The 20577-nt window shown below is 39.0% G+C and overlaps 1 protein-coding gene across 1 annotated transcript; it reads left to right on the plus strand.

The window, feature by feature from the left end:
- The first annotated feature begins 7041 nt into the window (after positions 1 to 7041).
- LOC131954866 (monocarboxylate transporter 14-like) lies at positions 7042 to 15072 on the plus strand. The gene is made up of 5 exons (XM_059318684.1): positions 7042 to 7231; positions 8816 to 8959; positions 10660 to 10824; positions 12507 to 13700; positions 14446 to 15072. Exons 1-5 carry the CDS (start codon positions 7051 to 7053, stop codon positions 14583 to 14585), a joined length of 1824 nt encoding a protein of 607 aa, XP_059174667.1. The 5' UTR covers positions 7042 to 7050; the 3' UTR covers positions 14586 to 15072.
- The last annotated feature ends 5505 nt before the right edge of the window (positions 15073 to 20577 follow it).

The raw sequence follows: 20577 nt of genomic DNA on the forward strand, positions 1-20577 counted from the left end.
AAAGAGAAGTCTTACGATATAACAATTTGAATGACTACACACGAAGAGAAGTCTTACGGTATTATAACAATACGAATTGTTACAGATGAAGAGATACTTTGCAGAAAAATGTCAAATAAAAGTTTAGAACCTGGTGGTCAATGAGGCAGATGAAGTAGAGTTCATCTGTTTATGTGAGCTTGGCATATGAAGGGATAGTTTGGTCAGCACTATGCCCCAGGTTTTTTTTTTTTTTTACTTTCTATGTCGTGAGTAAGGTACCCATCAGAGCTGGGTGGACTCAGTGAGTGGGGTACCCACCAGAGCTGGGTGGACTCAGTGAGTCAGGTACCGACCAGAGCGGTGTGGACTCAGTGAGTCAGGTACCCACCAGAGCTGGGTGGACTCAGTGAGTGGGGTACCCACCAGAGCTGGGGGGTGGGGGGCTCAGTGATGTCCTTGAGACTCAAGCTCGAGGTCCGAACTCGAAACTTTTGAAATAGCAGTCGAGCGCTCTAGCGTCCGACCACGCCGTCCCACTTCTGCAAGACGTATTCCGTTTTTTTTCTTTATTTCACTCACAAGATCTGACACGTCATATGTACCTATTTATTTTAAGCCTTACCCAGTATACGTTTCAGTTCAAATTAATTTTTTGCTTCTTATATCGCAATGGGCTTATCCTACTTCTGTAGCAAAAGTGTTTATAGGTGTACTTGGCTCTCTATGGCAGAGTCATCCATATTTATTCTTGTATATTTAATACTTCCTTTCTTTAAATGAGCATATTCGTTTTTTATTACATTATTGCAGTGCATTTAGCCAGTTATTTTAAGTACGTTACCAAATAGTTAACTCAGGAACTTTTACATTTAGTTCCGCACCAAATGTTTGGCATTAGTATTTTTAAGTCCAACGAACATGGCTCACTACCAAATATACTGATGGTCTTTTTAGCGACGTCTCACTTGTAGAGGGGGGGGGGGGGGTCTTGGAATGTGGCAAGCAAGGTTTAACCCCGAACTATAGATTAGCGCGCTATCGCTTGACCACTTTTACTTCTACCACATAAACATAGAACCAGCTGACGTAACATACAGTACTTTGGTTTACCCTTGAGGATCCTCAAAGTGGCCGTGTATGGGTGGGGTTCACGCTGGGGTGCTTTTGTTTTAGCTCATTTCTTTTACCTGTCCCTATCACTATCAGAAGCGTAGCGAGGGGGGGGGGGGGGTTGCGGACCGCACCGGGTGACACCATTTAGGGGGCTGACACCAAGGCAAAAAATAGTAAAATATATAAAGAAAAATTTGAGGGGGGGATGCAAATCGAAAGTTTGAGAGGGGGGGGGGGGCTGCAAATCGAAAATTGAAAGTTTGTCCCCGGGAAGAGTCGCTACGCCTCTGGAGGGGGTGGCACCATTAAGTGCCGCACATGGTGACACCCGACCTCGCTACACCACTGGTCCCTATAACTAATACGTATCTAGTGTGTGTGTGTGTTGTGGGGGGGGGGGAATTAACGTTGTAATTGTCACCGGTTAGGAAAGCAAAAGCAGCTGGACCATACTATTACTATGTATGCCGAGGTCATTGAAACAGATAAACTCTGTTTCTCCTGCTCCATGTGTTTTGGCCACGAACGGGAAAAGATGTTGTGATGATGAGGCGGGGATGGAGTTGCGGAAACCATTGTAAACAAAAAAAATCTAAGTACCTAGCTATAAAAAAACTATTTACCGTTTTTAAACTAACATTCTCAACTAGGAATAAAAATAAAAAAAAAACAATGGTTAATCTAACAATTGATTCCATTTCTAAAAATACAATTAAAAACGCACATATCATTCACATCTTGTTAAATAAATAAAATTAAAAAAACAACAACAACGAATAATGATTATGTATACGATTGTTTAAATGCTCTTTTATTTTTTCTGTGTCAGAATTACCCCACCGAAGAGGCCAGATAAAACGTACTGACTACATTTAAAGATTGGTTCCCAGAAAGAACCGCAACGGAAAAAAGCGCAACGGAAAAAAGCGCAAATCAAAAAGCGCAACGGAAATAAGCGCACACGGAAAAAAGCGCAAAGAGAAAAAAGCGCAAACGGAAAAAAGCGCAAAGAGAAAAAAGCGCAAACGGAAAAAAGCGCAAAGAGAAAAAAGCGCAAACGGAAAAAAGCGCAAAGAGAAAAAAGCGCACACGGAAAAAAGCGCAAAGAGAAAAAAGCGCAAACAGAAAAAAGCGCAAAGAGAAAAAAGCGCACACAGAAAAAAGCGCAAACAGAAAAAAGCGCAAACGGAAAAAAGCGCAAAGAGAAAAAAGCGCAAACGGAAAAAAGCGCAAACAGAAAAAAGCGCACACGGAAAAAAGCGCAAACGGAAAAAAGCGCAAACGGAAAAAAGCGCAAACAGAAAAAAGCGCAAACGGAAAAAAGCGCAAACAGAAAAAAGCGCACACAGAAAAAAGCGCAAACAGAAAAAAGCGCAAACGGAAAAAAGCGCAAACGGAAAAAAGCGCACACAGAAAAAAGCGCAAACGGAAAAAAGCGCAAACAGAAACAGAAAAATGCGCAACTTGAAAAAACACAACGAAAAATGTGCAAAAGACAAATTGAGCACAAAGGCCATATGGACTAGATGACACATTTATACATGACTGTTAGGGCTGCTGTGAGAGTGTCGTGTTTGATCACGTGATCTACTACCATTTAAAGCGTACCACTACCATCTGCATTCCCATCACCACGATACAGGCGATAATCACTTTACACAATGCCTATTATTTTCTTGGTCAATAATTATTCAACTACTATTCTCGTATAAACATAAAACTATCGACATTACACGAAGTATCTTTCACATTCTCCCTAGTCCGAACTACCTAGCTTGCATACTATAACAACCCGTTCCTATGGCAAAACTTCACTCTCTTTCATCCGCGTCATCAAACATGCATTCGTCATATCTCTAGTAACACCATTCATTCGCACCAAAATAACAATTTTGTATTTAATATTTTTTCACATCATGACGCACCTACCTACCTACCTACTACCCACCTACCCACCTACCTACCTACCTAACTACCCACCTACCCACTTACCACTTACCCGCCTACATACTTACCAAACTACCCACCAAAAAAGTATCGGCGAAGTTCGTAAGTTTCGTAAACTGTACTAGACATCATTTTTACTTTCTCGTATATACGTAGTATAGAGAAAGTATTGTAATCGTGCAAAAAAAAAAATCGAGATTTTTACAAATCTCGACGTTTTACACCTCACTGATACGGAAAAACATAATTTTGCAATCTTGTCCGTATGTCTGTGTGTGTGTGTGTCTGTCCGTGTGTGTGTCTGTCCGTGTGTAAACACGATAACTTGAGTACCGTTACAGCTAGGTTGATGAAATTTCATATATAAGTATTTTATCAAAATCGTAGATCCGTATCAACTTTTGAGCGATTTCCGATAACCGGAAGTGGTACTTTTCCTACTTTGAATTTTTTAAAAGCCTATAACTTGAGTACTATTTCAGATAGATAAATGAAATTTCACATGTAAGTAAAAGATCTAATTCTCTACCTTCTGTTAAATTTTGAGTAATTTCCGTTGACTGGAAGTAGTAATTTACGCTACTTCCGATTTCTCAAAAAACTAATGTAAATTTTAAAAGTACTAATAATATTGCGCACTATTATGCGCTTTTTTTATTTGCGTTCACTTGGTGTGCAATTAATTTGTCTACGAGATTTTATTCTATTTTTAAAACTTTAAGTATTTAAAATGGATTAAAAATCATGTCTATAGCCCGAGTTTCCATCCCCTGTTATTTTATATAAGAATATTCGAGAAAGTTTAGGGGAGATCACTCCCGGTTTATTTTAATGAAAATTCATTGACATCATTGACATTTGTTACATATATGTTACATTTTGCGACAACCTTAATTAGTGCGTTGGGCTTGTATGAAAACTCACTTCGAACTAACTCAATTACATGCTATTTATTTTAACATTACACGGTAAGCGTCACCCAACTGTTGTGATGTAAGGTGAGGACAGGTTCGACAATAAACCAACACGAAAGTACGAAAGAGACATAGAATGGACCCCTTAACTTTCCTAACCCCACCATTTATTATACCCTACCTAACCTCTAAATTTACTGCGCTAAATGTCACTTCCCTCCCAATCGTTCCTATTCTACAGAATTGTGTATACTATTTATTTACATTCTTTAATCTCAATATAACTAAAATAGACTTTTGTTTGAAGGGTAATGAAAACATGTAAACAAAAGGGACGCTACTCTAAATCTATGCAAATACTTATATGCAGTGGCGTAGGCGGGGGGGGGGGGGGGTTATGGGGGGTCATAACCCCCCCAATAGACCCCTCGGTATATATATATATATATATATATATATATATATATATATATATATATGTATATATATATATATATATGTATATATATATATATGTATATATATATGCAAATCGAAAGTTTGAGGGGGGGGGGGTACAATCGACAGTTTGAGGGGGGGGGGGGGAAGTCTGGAAGAAACACTGCATGTAGCCTATATAACAGAAGAGCTACGGTTGTTTATATCATTTTGCATTCGTCCGGTAAACATTTCAGTAAAATACCTTAAAAACCTTCCGTAACCTTTTTATAAAGAAACAAAGAGAGATGAAGTTTATAAATGTTAAAATAAATAGCATGTAATTGAGTTAGTTCGAAGTGAGTTTTCATACAAGCCCAACGCACTAATTAAGGTTGTCGCAAAATGTAACATATATGTAACAAATGTCAATGATGTCAATGAATTTTCATTAAAAAAATGATGTCTAGTACAGTTTACGAAACTTACGAACTTCGCCGATACTTTTTTGGTGGGTAGTTTGGTAAGTATGTAGGCTCGGTAAGTGGTAAGTGGGTAGGTGGGTAGTTAGGTAGGTAGGTAGGTGGGTAGGTGGGTAGTAGGTAGGTAGGTAGGTGCGTCATGATGTGAAAAAATATTAAATACAAAATTGTTATTTTGGTGCGAGTGAATGCTGTTACGAGAGATATGACGAATGCATGTTTGATGACGCGGATGAAAGAGAGTGAAGTTTTGCCATAGGAACGGGTTGTTATAGTATGCAAGCTAGGTAGTTCGGACTAGGGAGAATGTGAAAGATACTTCGTGTAATGTCGATAGTTTTATGTTTATACGAGAATAGTAGTTGAATAATTATTGACCAAGAAAATAATAGGCATTGTGTAAAGTGATTATCGCCTGTATCGTGGTGATGGGAATGCAGATGGTAGTGGTACGCTTTAAATGGTAGTAGATCACGTGATCAAACACGACACTCTCACAGCAGCCCTAACAGTCATGTATAAATGTGTCATCTAGTCCATATGGTCTTTGTGCTCAATTTGTCTTTTGCACATTTTTCGTTGTGTTTTTTCAAGTTGCGCATTTTTCTGTTTCTGTTTGCGCTTTTTTCCGTTTGCGCTTTTTTCTGTGTGCGCTTTTTTCCGTTTGCGCTTTTTTCCGTTTGCGCTTTTTTCTGTTTGCGCTTTTTTCTGTGTGCGCTTTTTTCTGTTTGCGCTTTTTTCCGTTTGCGCTTTTTTCTGTTTGCGCTTTTTTCCGTTTGCGCTTTTTTCCGTTTGCGCTTTTTTCCGTGTGCGCTTTTTTCTGTTTGCGCTTTTTTCCGTTTGCGCTTTTTTCTCTTTGCGCTTTTTTCCGTTTGCGCTTTTTTCTGTTTGCGCTTTTTTCTGTGTGCGCTTTTTTCTCTTTGCGCTTTTTTCCGTGTGCGCTTTTTTCTCTTTGCGCTTTTTTCCGTTTGCGCTTTTTTCTCTTTGCGCTTTTTTCTGTGTGCGCTTTTTTCTCTTTGCGCTTTTTTCCGTTTGCGCTTTTTTCTCTTTGCGCTTTTTTCTGTGTGCGCTTTTTTCTCTTTGCGCTTTTTTCCGTGTGCGCTTATTTCCGTTGCGCTTTTTGTTTTGCGCTTTTTTCCGTTGCGCTTTTTTCCGTTGCGGTTCTTTCCGGCCACCTTAAAGATTACATTTGATTTCCTGCGTGTTATAATATTTTCGTTTTTTTTTTATCAACGGTGCCGCGGCGTGTACATTGCCGGTTTGAGGCGATCTATTTTAGTCAATGTTTATCTAGGCAGAGGTGTAGAATTTACGACCCTAGTATCTATATGAGTTAGACTAGACTAGGCCTCGGTTCAGTTTCAGGACGTAGCCGGGGTATTAAAAAAATATGATGTACGTGTTTTTAAATGGAGTATCGTTGATGATATGCAAGACGGATTAGTTTAGAATTTTATTTTTATGCTTGTTTTTGTTGAGTTTAAAAACGTGTAGTTGTTTGTTGTGGATTTAGTTTTTAAAAAATAAGACATTGAACTTTTAGTGTCAAATAAACAACGTGTGTTTTATGTGATTGTGAGCGAGATTCGTCCCGCTATTGCGGGAAAAGCGCTAGTCGTGATTTGTATTGTAAGCCTGCCAGTCTACTTGTAGATGTGGTGGCGAGATAGGCGTAGGTTTGACTTTAAGTAAGTGCTTTTCGTGTAGCCAGAGATGTAGAGTTGGGTGTCAGGGGCGGCTGTTAGTTTATATAAGGGAGGGGGGGGGTAATTTTGTGAGATGGGAGATTCTAGAAAATTCTAACGATTTGTGAAGATATTTGGTGCCAGATGCGGGCACTTGTTTATAGAAGTGAGTGGGGGGGGGGGGGGTGGGGGGGAATTCAGTGAGATTTCAGATTTTAACTTTTTGTGACGAATTTTGATGGAGAAAAAAATATAAAAAATGGGACGGCGAGTGCTAACGGTTCAAATTCGGGTTCAAGTCAGTTGAACGTTCCCGATTCCACCCAGCTCTGATAGATACTTAACTCACGTTAAGGAAAGTACATGCGGCTGGGCATAGAAACAGATGAACTCTACTTCACTTACCCATGGACCGTCGGCTTCGAATAGGAAATCTTACTTTTTAAAGTGTAGAGAATTAAACTTCAGTTCTGATCAGAATTGTGTCTTTGACTCCAGACGACAGCCAGGATGGAGGGCGGGCTGAGGGGGCTGTTCGTGGTCTTCTCAGCCTTCATGGTGCAAGTCCTGGCCTTTGGGAACTACGCCTGTCTGGGCATCTACACCGTCCACCTGCTGCAGGAGTTCAAAGGTGATCAGGTGGGCGTGTCCATGATCAGCTCCATCCACTTCGCCATATGCTTCGGGTGTGGTAGGTTTTAAGTTGTCATGTGTGGTGTGGTAGGTTTTAAGTTGTCTTGTATGGTGTGGTAGGTTTCACGTTGTCTTCTGTGGTGTGGTAGGTTTTAGGTTGTCTTGTGTGGTGTGGTAGGTTTTTGTTTGTCTTGTGTGGTGTGGTAGGTTTTAGGTTGTCTTGTGTAGTGTGGTAGATTTCAGGTTGTTTCGTGTGTTGTGGTAGGTTTCAGGTTGTTTCGTGTGGTGTGGTAGGTTTCAGGTTGTCTTGTGTGGTAGGTTTTTGTCTTGTGTGGTGTGGTAGGTTTTTGTTTGACTTGTGTGGTGTGGTAGGTTTCAGGTTGTCTTGTGTGGTGTGGTAGGTTTCAGGTTGTCTTGTGTGGTGTGGTAGGTTTCAGGTTGTCTTGTGTGGTATGGTAGGTTTGTATTTGTCTTGTGTGTTGTTGTAGGTTCGTGTTTGTCTTGTGTGGTGTGGTAGGTTTTAGGTTGTCTTGTGTGGTGTGGTAGGTTTTTGTCTTGTGTGGTGTGGTAGGTTTTTGTCTTGTGTGGTGTGGTAGGTTTGTGTTTGTCTTGTGTAGTGTGGTAGGTTTCAGGTTGTCTTGTGTGATGTGGTAGGTTTTTGTCTTCTGTGGTGTGGTAGGTTTTAGGTTGTCTTGTGTGGTGTGGTAGGTTCGTGTTTGTCTTGTGTGGTGTGGTAGGTTTTAGTCTTGTGTGGTGTGGTAGGTTTTTGTCTTGTGTGGTGTGGTAGGTTTTAGGTTGTCTTGTGTGGTGTGGTAGGTTTTAGGTTGTCTTGTGTGGTGTGGTAGGTTTGTGTTTGTCTTGTGTAGTGTGGTAGGTTTTAGGTTGTCTTGTGTGGTGTGGTAGGTTTCAGGTTGTCTTGTGTGGTGTGGTAGGTTTGTGTTTGTGTTGTGTGGTGTGGTAGGTTTTGTCTTGTGTGGTGTGGTAGGTTTTGTCTTGTGTGGTGTGGTAGGTTTGTGTTTGTCTTGTGTAGTGTGGTAGGTTTTGTCTTGTGTGGTGTGGTAGGTTTGTGTTTGTCTTGTGTAGTGTGGTAGGTTTCAGGTTGTGTTGTGTGGTGTGGTAGGTTTTGTCTTGTGAGGTGTGGTAGGTTTCAGGTTTTCTTGTGTGGTGTGGTAGGTTTCATGTTGTCTTGTGTGGTGTGGTAGGTTTTAGGTTGTCTTGTGTGGTGTGGTAGGTTTCATGTTGTCTTGTGTGGTGTGGTAGGTTTTAGGTTGTTTTGAATGGTGTGGTAGGTTTGTGTTTGCCTGTTATGGGAGGTGTATGTTTGTTTTGCTGTACTGGTTAACGTTAACTTTTGATTTAGCAATAAATATTGTTACAAGCATATCCCCCACTTTCCACTAATACAAAGCCATCCAACCTTAACCTTCACCAGTGAAACATAAAAAGTATATTATTATTTATTGTTTCAAACCTATGGTCAGTCAACTGACATTTAACAACTTTTGCTCTAGGTCCTATGGTCAGTCAACTTACATAAAACAACTTTAGTTTTAAACACATCTAGTCAGTCAACTGACATTTAACAACTTTTGTTTCAAACTTTACCTGTAACTCAACAGACATAAAACAACTTTTATTCCAGGTCCACTGGTCAGTCTGCTAATGACCAAGTTCTCATACCGGAAGTTGTCAGTGGTCGGTGCCGCCCTCGTCTTCATTGGAATCGGATGTGCACCCTTCCTGGTCTACCTGCCGGCCATGTACATCTTCATTGGGGTTTTTGCAGGTAAAAAAATCAATAGGTGTTTTCGTAGGTAAAACATGTATTGGTGTTTTTGTAGGTAAAACATGTAAAAAAGAAAACTGACAAAAATAGTGATACGGAAATCGTGTACGGTTAAATACGTGCCTGTGGAAATTTGATTTCTAAAGTAATTCTGATGACTATACAATAATACAATGCAAAATTATTTATATAAAACCCGTGCCCAAAATGTTTCATTCCCAGCTTACAAATATATTCTCATACAAAACATTTTTGCCAAACAACTCAACTTTAACCCTCCTATATAACCCACCTTAAACCCACTGTTAACGCCCTATAACCCACCTTAAACCCACTGTTAACCCGCTTATAACCGACCTTAAACACACTGTTAACCCGCTTATAACCCACCTTAAACCCACTGTTAACCCCTTATAACCCACCTTAAACTCACTGATCACCCTCTATAACCCACCTCAAACCCACTGTTAACCCTCTATAACCCACCTCAAACCCACTGTTAACCCTCTATAACCCACCTCAAACCCACTGTTAACCCTCTATAACCCACCTCAAACCCACTGTTAACCCTCTATAACCCACCTCAAACCCACTGTTAACCCTCTATAACCCACCTCAAACCCACTGTTAACCCTCTATAACCCACCTTAAACCCACTGTTAACCCTCTATAACCCACCTCAAACCCACTGTTAACCCTCTATAACCCACCTTAAACCCACTGTTAACCCCCTATAACCCACCTTAAACCCACTGTTAACCCTTTATAACCCAACTTTACAACATAAACATGTTTTCTCCCGTCTATCACGCCCATCTTTATACCGTTCTTCCCCCAATAAACAATTTTTAACTTTACGGTAATCAGCTCGTTTTGCTGCGCGCCTAAACCAAACAGCCCGGTTTGTTACCTCCAACATCCGACTATCAATCTTTTTATTGAATCTCAAACAACCTCATCAAATCGGTTTATTTAGGAATAAACTAGCTCAGTGGAGGCTTAGCGTTTCAACGGGATTTGTAAGTCGAAAATTGCTACACGCTTCAGTATAGAACTCAAGGCGGGATGGGTGGGGGGCGGGGGGGGGGGGGGGGGGGAAGGGTAGTAATAGGCAGTATACACAAGAGGGGGTGGGGTTGGTGTGGTGGCCACACTGTCGCCTCTTCCCTTAAAGGGCGCCATTTAAAATCTACACAAACACAAACTCACAAACACACACACATACATTTTTTATGTTGTTAGAATATCCTCGATAGATTGTGCGACTAATGATCAATGAATGTTGTTAACCGTTACAAATTGACCTAGGTAAATACAAATGTCCAGTTATATGTGTCACATACCAGACCCCTATGCTACTATAAATAACTTTATTGTTTTTCAGTTCAAATCTTATCTCCTTTATTTCCGCGCATTGATTTTTTTTTATACACAACCTGTTACACATTTACTTATTTCTGAAGTCGATTTGCCCCCCCCCCCACCCCCTTGTACGCTTAAAGGTATATGGATTTTATATTATCCAACCCCATTCCCTTCTCCCTAGACCCCCCCCCCTCCCCACTACCTGTTGTAACCATATTTATCCCTGCACCCACTCGCCTACAAAACAACTCAGTTATTTCTGACATAAATACTGCCCCCCCCCCCCCACGTAACATTAACTTATTTCTGACGCTAGATTTGATTTCCCCCCACAGGACTAGGTGGCTGCTTGATTTACCTCCCCTCCCATGTGCTGAGCGGGATGTACTACGACAAGTACAGGTCCCTGGCGACTGGGGTAGCAACTGCAGGGACGGGCATGGGTGCCGTCGTCATGCCCCTGGTGGTGGGGGCGCTGATAGAGGAGTACTCGTGGAAAGGTGAGGTGGTGTTTGGGGAGTAGTCGTAGAAAGGTGAGGTGGTGTTTGAGTACTCGTGGTAAGGTGAGGTGGTGTTTGAGGAGTACTCGTGGAAAGGTGAGGTGGTGTTTGAGTACTCGTGGTAAGGTGAGGTGGTGTTTCAGGAGTACTCGTGGAAAGGTGAGGTGGTGTTTGGGGAGTACTCGTAGAAAGGTGAGGTGGTGTTTGAGGAGTACTCGTGGAAAGGTGAGGTGGTGTTTGAGGAGTACTTGTGGAAAGGTGAGGTGGTGTTTGAGGAGTACTTGTGGAAAGGTGAGGTGGTGTTTGAGGAGTACTTGTGGAAAGGTGAGGTGGTGTTTGAGTACTCGTGGAAAGGTGAGGTGGTGTTTGAGTACTCGTGGAAAGGTGAGGTGGTGTTTGAGGAGTACTTGTGGAAAGGTGAGGTGGTGTTTGAGTACTCGTGGAAAGGTGAGGTGGTGTTTGAGTACTCGTGGAAAGGTGAGGTGGTGTTTGAGTACTCGTGGAAAGGTGAGGTGGTGTTTGGGGAGTACTTGTAGAAAGGTGAGGTGGTGTTTGAGGAGTACTTGTGGAAAGGTGAGGTGGTGTTTGAGGTACTCGTGGAAAGGTGAGGTGGTGTTTGAGTACTCGTGGAAAGGTGAGGTGGTGTTTGAGGAGTACTTGTGGAAAGGTGAGGTGGTGTTTGAGTACTCGTGGAAAGGTGAGGTGGTGTTTGAGGAGTACTCGTGGAAAGGTGAGGTGGTGTTTGAGTACTCGTGGAAAGGTGAGGTGGTGTTTGAGGAGTACTCGTGGAAAGGTGAGGTGGTGTTTGAGGTACTCGTGGAAAGGTGAGGTGGTGTTTGAGGAGTACTTGTGGAAAGGTGAGGTGGTGTTTGAGGGGTACTTGTGGAAAGGTGAGGTGGTGTTTTAGGAGTAATCATGAAAAGGTGTTGTTATTTAAAGAGTATTCGTGGAAAGGTGAGTAATGTCTTGGACAGGTGGGTGAGGGTGATTAGATGGGCCGTGTGGGGAAGCGTGGTTGGACGGTAGAGCATACGACATCTAACGTCTCGGATCCCTGGTCTTGTTTGCTGGACGTACCTGAGTCCACCCAGCTCTGATGGGTACCTGACATACGTTAGGGAAAGGTCATAGCTCTGACTACACCATCCAGATTCATGCCAAGGTCAGGTAAACAGATAAACCCTTAATAATCGTTAGGTCCGAAAAGGGGGGGGGGTAGCTTTTAAGACTGGTTATGTGGTCTAGTTATGGCCAGATTAATTAATCTAGTTATGGATATGATAGCTATTCATAGACACCATGTCATGCTGGCATAGAGAAGTGTTTACGGTATATTTGTGGCAGTAAAGGTAACTGCTGTTAAGGTACACACAACTACATTGATGTAGCCTTAAGTGTAAAATCTACAGTTTACTTTGTTTGAAGTGCGTTGTGGTCGGGTGTTTGATCCCTCGACAGCTTACCCAAATGTTGTGTCAGTAGGACCTCACTGAATCTACCCACCCATGCTAAGTATACGATAATGGGAACGGTTTTAGAAAGATCGTTGATTCCACAAACCAAATATACAGTTAAACTCTACTCCTACTCCCGTGTCGATTGTTCTGAAAGATATATTTTTTTACGAATTTTATGTTTAAGCTTTAAATTCCACATTGAAATAATTCCTCCTCTCCAACCAGGCTCAATGATCATCCTAGCTGGCATCGACGCCCACCTGTTTCTCTTCGCCATCTTCATGACCCCACCCCCCAGCAACGTGGACATCCTACCCAGGGAGCGGGCCCTCTCCTTCACCCACGACCCCCGCCTCTCCCTCTCTAGCGACAACTCCGGCACTGACCGCTTCACCCGACGACTAGCCAGGAACTCCATCCTCTGCGACATCCACGAGTTCACTGACCGGAACTATCGCCCGTCCAGCCATTTTAAACGCCCGGTGCATACCTACGCCGAGGTGGATGAGAGCAACCACTGTGTAGACGCCAGCGAAAAAAATCCAGCATGCAATTGCGTGAACCCGGAAGCGGATGATTCAACTGTGCAGTTACGTTATCGCCAAGATGGACCTCGCCCGCGTCAGACACGAGATTCAGGTTCCTTTTCAAGAAGGTTAAAGACCTCGAGTTTTGTACCCTTTGATGATATTTCATACATATTTCAACCGAGTTATCTTTCCTGGACTTCCGATCAGAACAGGGCGATACAGCGAGCACTCTACGAGAACATTCCAGAACGTATCTTGGAGACGGACATCTTGAGCTCGTCGCTGCCGTCGTTGCACGAGACGGCCATGACCCCGAGTGAGTCGGACAACCTGTCTCCGTCAAGCGAGACCCGGATGTTATGTAAGCCGAACGGGAATCCCCAAACGGCGACCAATCACAAGAAGAACATGAAAGAGAACATCAAGCACCACATCGTTATTTTACTCGACTTCAAGTTCTTCATCTACTTCCTGTCCAGCATCATCTGGAGCGTGGCCATCTCCTTCCACGTGACCTTCGTACCGGAAGTCATCGTCACCAAAGGTCACTCCGCGAAGGACGCGGCCTTCGTCATGACCTTCTACGGGATAGGTCAGCTTGTGGGCTGTGTCGCCATCAGCATCCTGGGAAACTTCGTGGGCAAGCAGCTCCTCTTGTACGTCCTCTCAAACATTTTCAACGGGATCTCCCTCGTCATAGTCCCGTTCTTCTCGTCCTATTTAGAGTTCGCCGTTCTGTTGACCTTTCAGGGTCTTGCGTACGGCGGCATCCTGGGTCTGTACATGATCGTCACCGTGGACTTTGTCGGTGTGGACGACATGGAGATTGGCCTGGGCTACGTGCTGCTTGCCTCGGGGATTGGATGCTTCGTTGGTCCTGTCTTTGGGGGTATGTTTTTTTTTTGCATGTTACACGTGCTGATAAATGCATCTTACACATTATATATATGTATATATATATATATATATATATATATATATATATATATATATATATATATATATATATATATATATATATATATATATATATATATATATAATATATATATATATAAAGTTACTCAACCTTTTTAATTGTTAATAAGGTGAATCATAAAAGACCTTAAATGTCTATATTTGAATGAAGTTGCTATGTTATTTATTAGACTACAGGTGTTCTACACAATACATTTTATGGAATGAATTGTAATTGTCAGTAACAAATAGAATGGGACAGAAGTAATTATTTTTTTAAAGTTAACAATTATTAAAATTAATTAAACAATTTTAATCTGTCAGTAGCTAAATACAACATTAGCTAAATAATGAATAGGCCTACGTCTTCAGATTTATAAAGTAAACATGGAATAATGGTTAAATTAAAGAAAATAATGTTGTAAATTAATTAGGCATACTTATAATTGTTTTAAGCATCATAAATATGGGGATCGAAAAACTAACATTCTTTAGTTTGTATTAAAATGTTTATTCAAACTTTTTTTTTACAGACGCAAGTATGCGTCAATCAATAGATCGAGTTTAAGAGAAATTTAATACCACTTTTTGATTTATCTAGACACATTTTTATCAAAATTTGAAATATTTTGGCACATTTAAAAATTAATAAAAAAAACTTTCTGCCTGTGTTTCAGGCAAGCTGCGTGAGGTGTACGGCAACTACGACTACTCCTATTACGTCACGGGAGCGGTTGGCGTGCTGGCCGGGCTCATCATGGTGCTCATCTACCTCCCCAAGTGTAGGAATCTCAGGTCGAAGACAGCACACGTATGACGTCACACACACCCCTCGCCTGACGTCACACCACCTCGTCTGACGTCACACCCCTCGTCTGACGTCACATCCCTCTCGTCTGATTGCTCAAGTAAAATCACGTGATTTGACACTACACGTGTTGGCCTATTCAATAAAACCTCTCGACTGTTGTACACACGTTTGACCACGCCACAGAACTGTCGTACATGTACATGTACTTGCATGTACACTTTATACTCATTCTTTCTGCTGGATAATACGTTATTACCCCACTAACGTACTGTGGCCTTAAAGCTGATAATGATTTATTTTGCAACTATGCAAATCAACTTATGCCAATTTATCCTTTTATGATTTCAACTTAATTTTTTTAAAAACCTGGGTATTTCAAATCTTGTTTTAAATCACAATTTTGTTTTAAAAATGACTTAAATGCCTTTTTATGTTTTATTTTACTGGTCCGTCAAATTTGACCACAGTATAATTCTGATTTAGAAAAGATTCGGTGTTATTTTTTATTTATTGACCAAATCACACAAGATAAGGGGAACATCCAAATAACGCCACACTTGTAGTGGGGGGGGGGGGGGGTCGTAAAGTGTGACGTCACATTCTTGGATTTTAAAAAAAGTTATTTTTTTTTAAAGCTTAATTTTAACCGCTTTTTCGCGTTTTAGGAATCAGTTTTTTTTAAACAAATTGTTTTAGAAATTCCTTAACCTACTTTATGTTGACCAAATTCAGTAAACATTTTAGAAAGAAATCGATGTTACAAAAAAAAACTGCAATTTTGAGGGTTGTAGGTTTCATTAATTTTTTTTTGAGTGGGGGGGGGGGGGGGGGGGTCTAGCTTTTTGTAGCATTGTGTGACGGTGGAAAAAGGTGGGAGGTAAAAATCGTAGAGAAAAAAAGTTACCTAATTAATGGATGACCCCTAGGTTGATCATCATGTACACGGGTACGCAAACCTAATAAATAACTCAAGGCAATAAAGTGGCAATGTAAAGACTGCAATGTAAAGATGGTAATGTAAAGACTGCAATGTAAAGATGGCAATGTAAAGATAGCAATGTAAAGATGGTAATGTAAAGATGACAATGTAAAGATAGCAATGTAAAGATGGTAATGTAAAGATGGTAATGTAAAGATGGTAATATAAAGATCTTAATGTAAAAATGGTAATGTATAGATGGTAATATAAAGATCGCAATGTAAAGATGGTAATGTAAAGATGGTAATGTAAAGATAGAAATGTAAAGATGGTAATGTAAAGATGGTAATGTAAAGATAGAAATGTAAAGATAGAAATGTAAAGATACAAATGAAAACATAGCAATGTAAAGATGGTAATGTAAAGATAGCAACGTGCTGCTCACTCTTATCTTAAGCTGTCTCAAATGTGTGAACATATTAATTATTATTTCATTCAAAATCCTTAATTTTGTTTCGGGTAAAATACGTATTTTAAATAATCCGATGGTACGTTTATACATATTTGTTGCATCCGTAAGGGGCCTTAACCGCTGTAGCAGCTTCTCACACAAACTTTCTACACACAACACAATGCTCATTTTATCGACATACACAAACCCATTGTACCTCTCGAACCAGAGTGATAAACTGCTTTAATCTGCCCTAATGTTTCCCCAATGTTTCACATACCCTGCTCTAATATGCCCTAATGTTTACTTTAACTTGCTCTAATCTGCCCCAATGTTTCTCATAACCTACTTTAATCTTCCCCAATTTCCCATAACTTACTTTAATCTGCCCCATATTTTTAACACTTGCTCACGACTAAACCTCCCGTATATTTTTACTGTTATTTTTATTGAGCCCTGTGGGTTTAGAAAAGCTGTAATCATTTCACACAAAAATACGATGTCACCTTTTATGTTTTGTAAAATTCTTGCAATAATAGTCTGATTTAACATAGGCCTACACTGTGGCGTCGCCAGTACATTGTTAAATGGTGTGATTGGGGTGAGGGGTTTTCCCCAACAACTTACAACTACTTATATTAACCTTTTTCTAGCTTGTTTTTGTAAGGGGTGTCAAGGTACTGGTAAAAGATACTATCCACCTCACCCACACCCCTCCTACTAACGCCAATGACCACTATTCACATCTAAAAAGGGAACGTGTTCTATATTTAACTTATCTGTGACCGATAACACAGCAACTTGATCCTATCTATAATCTTAGGTTCGTTTCCTCCACTCTCTATGCACTTAGTCTCGTATATTTCGTTTCCTCAACTTTCTATGCACTAAGTCTCGTATATTTCGTTTCCTCAACTATCTATGCACTAAGTCTCGTATATTTCGTTTCCTCAACTTTCTATGCACCAAGTCTCGTATATTTCGTTTCCTCAACTTTCTATGCACTAAGTCTCGTATATTTCGTTTCCTAAACTTTCTATGCACTAAGTCTCGTATATTTCGTTTCCTCAACTTTCTATGCACTAAGTCTCGTATATTTCGTTTCCTCAACTCTCTATGCACTAAATCTCGTATATTTCGTTTCCTCAACTTTCTATGCACTAAGTCTCGTATATTTCGTTTCCTCCACTCTCTATGTACTAAGTCTCGTATATTTCGTTTCTTCAACTTTCTATGCACTAAGTCTCGTTATATTTCGTTTCATCAACTCTCTATGCACTAAGCCTCATATATTTATTTACACTATTTTTAAAAAAAAATTTCCAATGTTGGATCCGTACAAATTGTTTGGATATTTTCTGTGATGAAAAATGATTGAAGATATTCTAATTTTATTTTCAATAAACTGCTGTTTTCATTGCCTTAGCTTTGCATATACATTTTACCTGGCGTTTATATCATATATATATATATATATATATATATATATATATATATATATATATATATATATATATATGTATATATATATATATATATGTATATATATATATATATATGTATATATATATATATATGTATGTATATATATATATATGTATGTATATATATATGTATGTATATATATATGTATATATGTATATATGTATATATGTATATATGTATATATGTATATATGTATATATGTATATATGTATATATGTATATATGTATATATGTATATATGTATATATGTATATATGTATATATGTATATATGTATATATGTATATATGTATATATGTATATATGTATATATGTATATATGTGTATATGTATATATACATATATATGTATATATATATATATACATATATATATATATACATATATATATATGTATGTATATATATATATGTATGTATATATATATATATATGTATGTATATATATGTATGTATGTATATATATGTATATATGTATATATGTATATATGTATATATGTATATATGTATATATGTATATATGTATATATGTATATATGTATATATGTATATATGTATATATGTATATATGTATATATGTATATATGTATATATGTATATATGTATATATGTATATATGTATATATGTATATATGTATATATGTATATATGTATATATGTATATATGTATATATGTATATATGTATATATGTATATATGTATATATGTATATATGTATATATGTATATATGTGTATATATATATACATATATATGTATATATATATATACATATATTCAAGGCCACAAGTACAAACAGGATTGCCAGCATGCGACAAAAATGCCCCACCTGTCTTATCAAATAATTAGTTGGAGTCCTCTCTTTACGGATGTTTACCGTAAGAATAGGACAGATAACTTGTGCACCAAGAGGTCACGACCCAAAGACTGGCCGATGCTGCTGCAGTAATTAAGAAGAAAGGAGGTCAAAGCTAAACGGTCTTTTTGGAGCCGTGCGGTGACGTCATTTCAATTATGCTTAAGCCAGCACGCAGCGAGGTTAGGTCATGTAATGACTGATAGCATTAGAGACATACACACGGCGGGGTCAGCTCTGCTTTAATTAGTGGAGCCATCAATATAGTAAAGTCGTATTTAAACTAATCTGTCTATTAGAGTTATCATTATGGTAGATTTCATGCTCATTATGGTAGATTTTATGCAAGGCTATACAGTAGTCAATACATAAACAACTTGCCATGAATTGTGAATAAACAGTCTGAATTTGTGAATAAAAATACTAGTAGGTCTATACGTCATTTCTACATATTCTACTAGTGATTCACATACTGGACCACATAATTATCATCCTCGTGTATCGAGTGGTCATTTCACTAGTTCTAAGTTCAGGGATACTGATAATTAGTCTTGAAAATGTAGGGTAAAGGTTCATTAAGTAAGTAAAGATTAGAGTTTTAATTAAGCAAGGAAACAGTTATTTACAACGTTTGGGAAATGTTAAGGCTAAAGGTCTAAGGCCATAATTTATTTGACTATTTTTATGACTTTGTTATCCCCCCCCCCCCCATAAATTTTAAATCAGGGTCAAAATTAGACCACATGTTCAAGGTGTATTTAAACATACCTATGTACAATCTCACGTCTGCTTGTATAGGTACTTTACTTATCACAGCAACCCTGAGCGGGCCAATCGAATGCGGGTTAGTGTGTCATCTTACAAACAATCCAATGTGTCGTTGGTTGCAGTAGATCAGTGGATCAGTATGGATCGGTCACCGCGTTTAATTTAAATAAGGTGATTCACGATCGCTATTTTGTCAGCTCAGCACATTTCTAGGTTTGGGATTTTTAATGTCAGATAGGGTAGGGCAGGGTTGGTGGGTGGGATGTGTGTGGGGTGGGGATCGTAGCTAATGAGGGGCATGTTGTGTAGTTAGAGTGTGATTGTGTGTGGACGAAGGGGTGGTTAATGTGATTGCCTTAGTGGTGGGAGGGGGGGGTCGATAGAGTGGGGTGGATGGGGAAGCTAGTGTGTCTGTAGTGGGGGAGGGAGAGCTATGATTGGACCATAAGGGTGGTTATGGTAGAGATGTGGGTATCTGTCTGATACACACTTAGTATCTCATGTTCCAAGTCCTGATTTGTTATGTTGCTACAGTCAAGCCCAAATCACACAAATTCCTCAAACCCTTGCATTCCCTAGGCTAACACATACAAAAAACCGTAATAAAAATAAAACGTAATGAGATTTTGATAAAGCTTAAAGTCAAATTGCATGTAATCCACTTAAAATTAACAGCATGAACAATACTCCTACAACTGCTTGAGATTTCTATTAAGGTTTGAAATTACATTTGAAACAATTAAAAAACACTTCTTGTCATGTAACAGCCTTAGTTCACCCATTGACTTCTATATGAAAAACACTATATAGTGATAACATTTATCGACAGAAAGTTTTAAACCCTGGGACATAACTTTATTATTGTTTTTCCCCACCAAGACAACAATCAGTTATCCTCCCTATATATAAAAAGAATGTGAGTAAAGGGAAGCTATTCTGAGCGTTCTTAATAATTCAAATTCCAAATAGTAAGCCAGTATAGAAATATTTTCATTATGAAAAAAGATCATCTAACGAAGATATTGAGTCGTTAAAACATTTTATCAAAAGTATTGGGTGCACATAGACATAATCAATACAAACTTTTGTCTAACTTCAAACAGAAAAGTGTAAAGAAATGTGCTTGCGAGATGTCACATAGTGTTCGTGGAGCTCTTCACAAGAAATAAATATTCTGCAACTTTGAATGCATTTTAATACCATGACAAGTGTTCTGCGATTTTCATTTTATAACACAAAAATATTCTTTAACTTTTCTTTTCAAATTTAGCATCAAGAAAAACATTTGCCTAAACTTAATTCAACGGTAGGCTACTTCATCCAAATGTATAGGCCTGATCCATCCTGTAGTTCAATTCATGTGATGAAAGTCAATTCAATTCCTGAATTCTTGTATTGAAAGTAATATCAATTCCTGTGTCTGTAATACATATTTCTTTGTTAAATATCATTTCGGTTTAATGATGCATGGGGTTAGCCACCCACTCATACATTCTGTTAAAAATTGCAGATACACAGAAGA

Source organism: Physella acuta, unplaced genomic scaffold (assembly GCF_028476545.2).
Source record: "Physella acuta isolate Inbredline_101_S28 unplaced genomic scaffold, ASM2847654v3 ptg001036l, whole genome shotgun sequence".
NCBI classification, from domain to species: domain Eukaryota; kingdom Metazoa; phylum Mollusca; class Gastropoda; family Physidae; genus Physella; species Physella acuta.

Excerpts from the sequence above, each read along its gene's own strand:
- LOC131954866 (XM_059318684.1), top strand. The coding sequence starts at position 7,051 with ATGGAGGGCGGGCTGAGGGGGCTGTTCGTGGTCTTCTCAGCCTTCATG. Across the intron at positions 8,960-10,659 it reads CTTCATTGGGGTTTTTGCAG|GACTAGGTGGCTGCTTGATT; the intron begins GTAAAAAAATCA and ends TTCCCCCCACAG. Across the intron at positions 10,825-12,506 it reads AGAGGAGTACTCGTGGAAAG|GCTCAATGATCATCCTAGCT; the intron begins GTGAGGTGGTGT and ends CTCTCCAACCAG.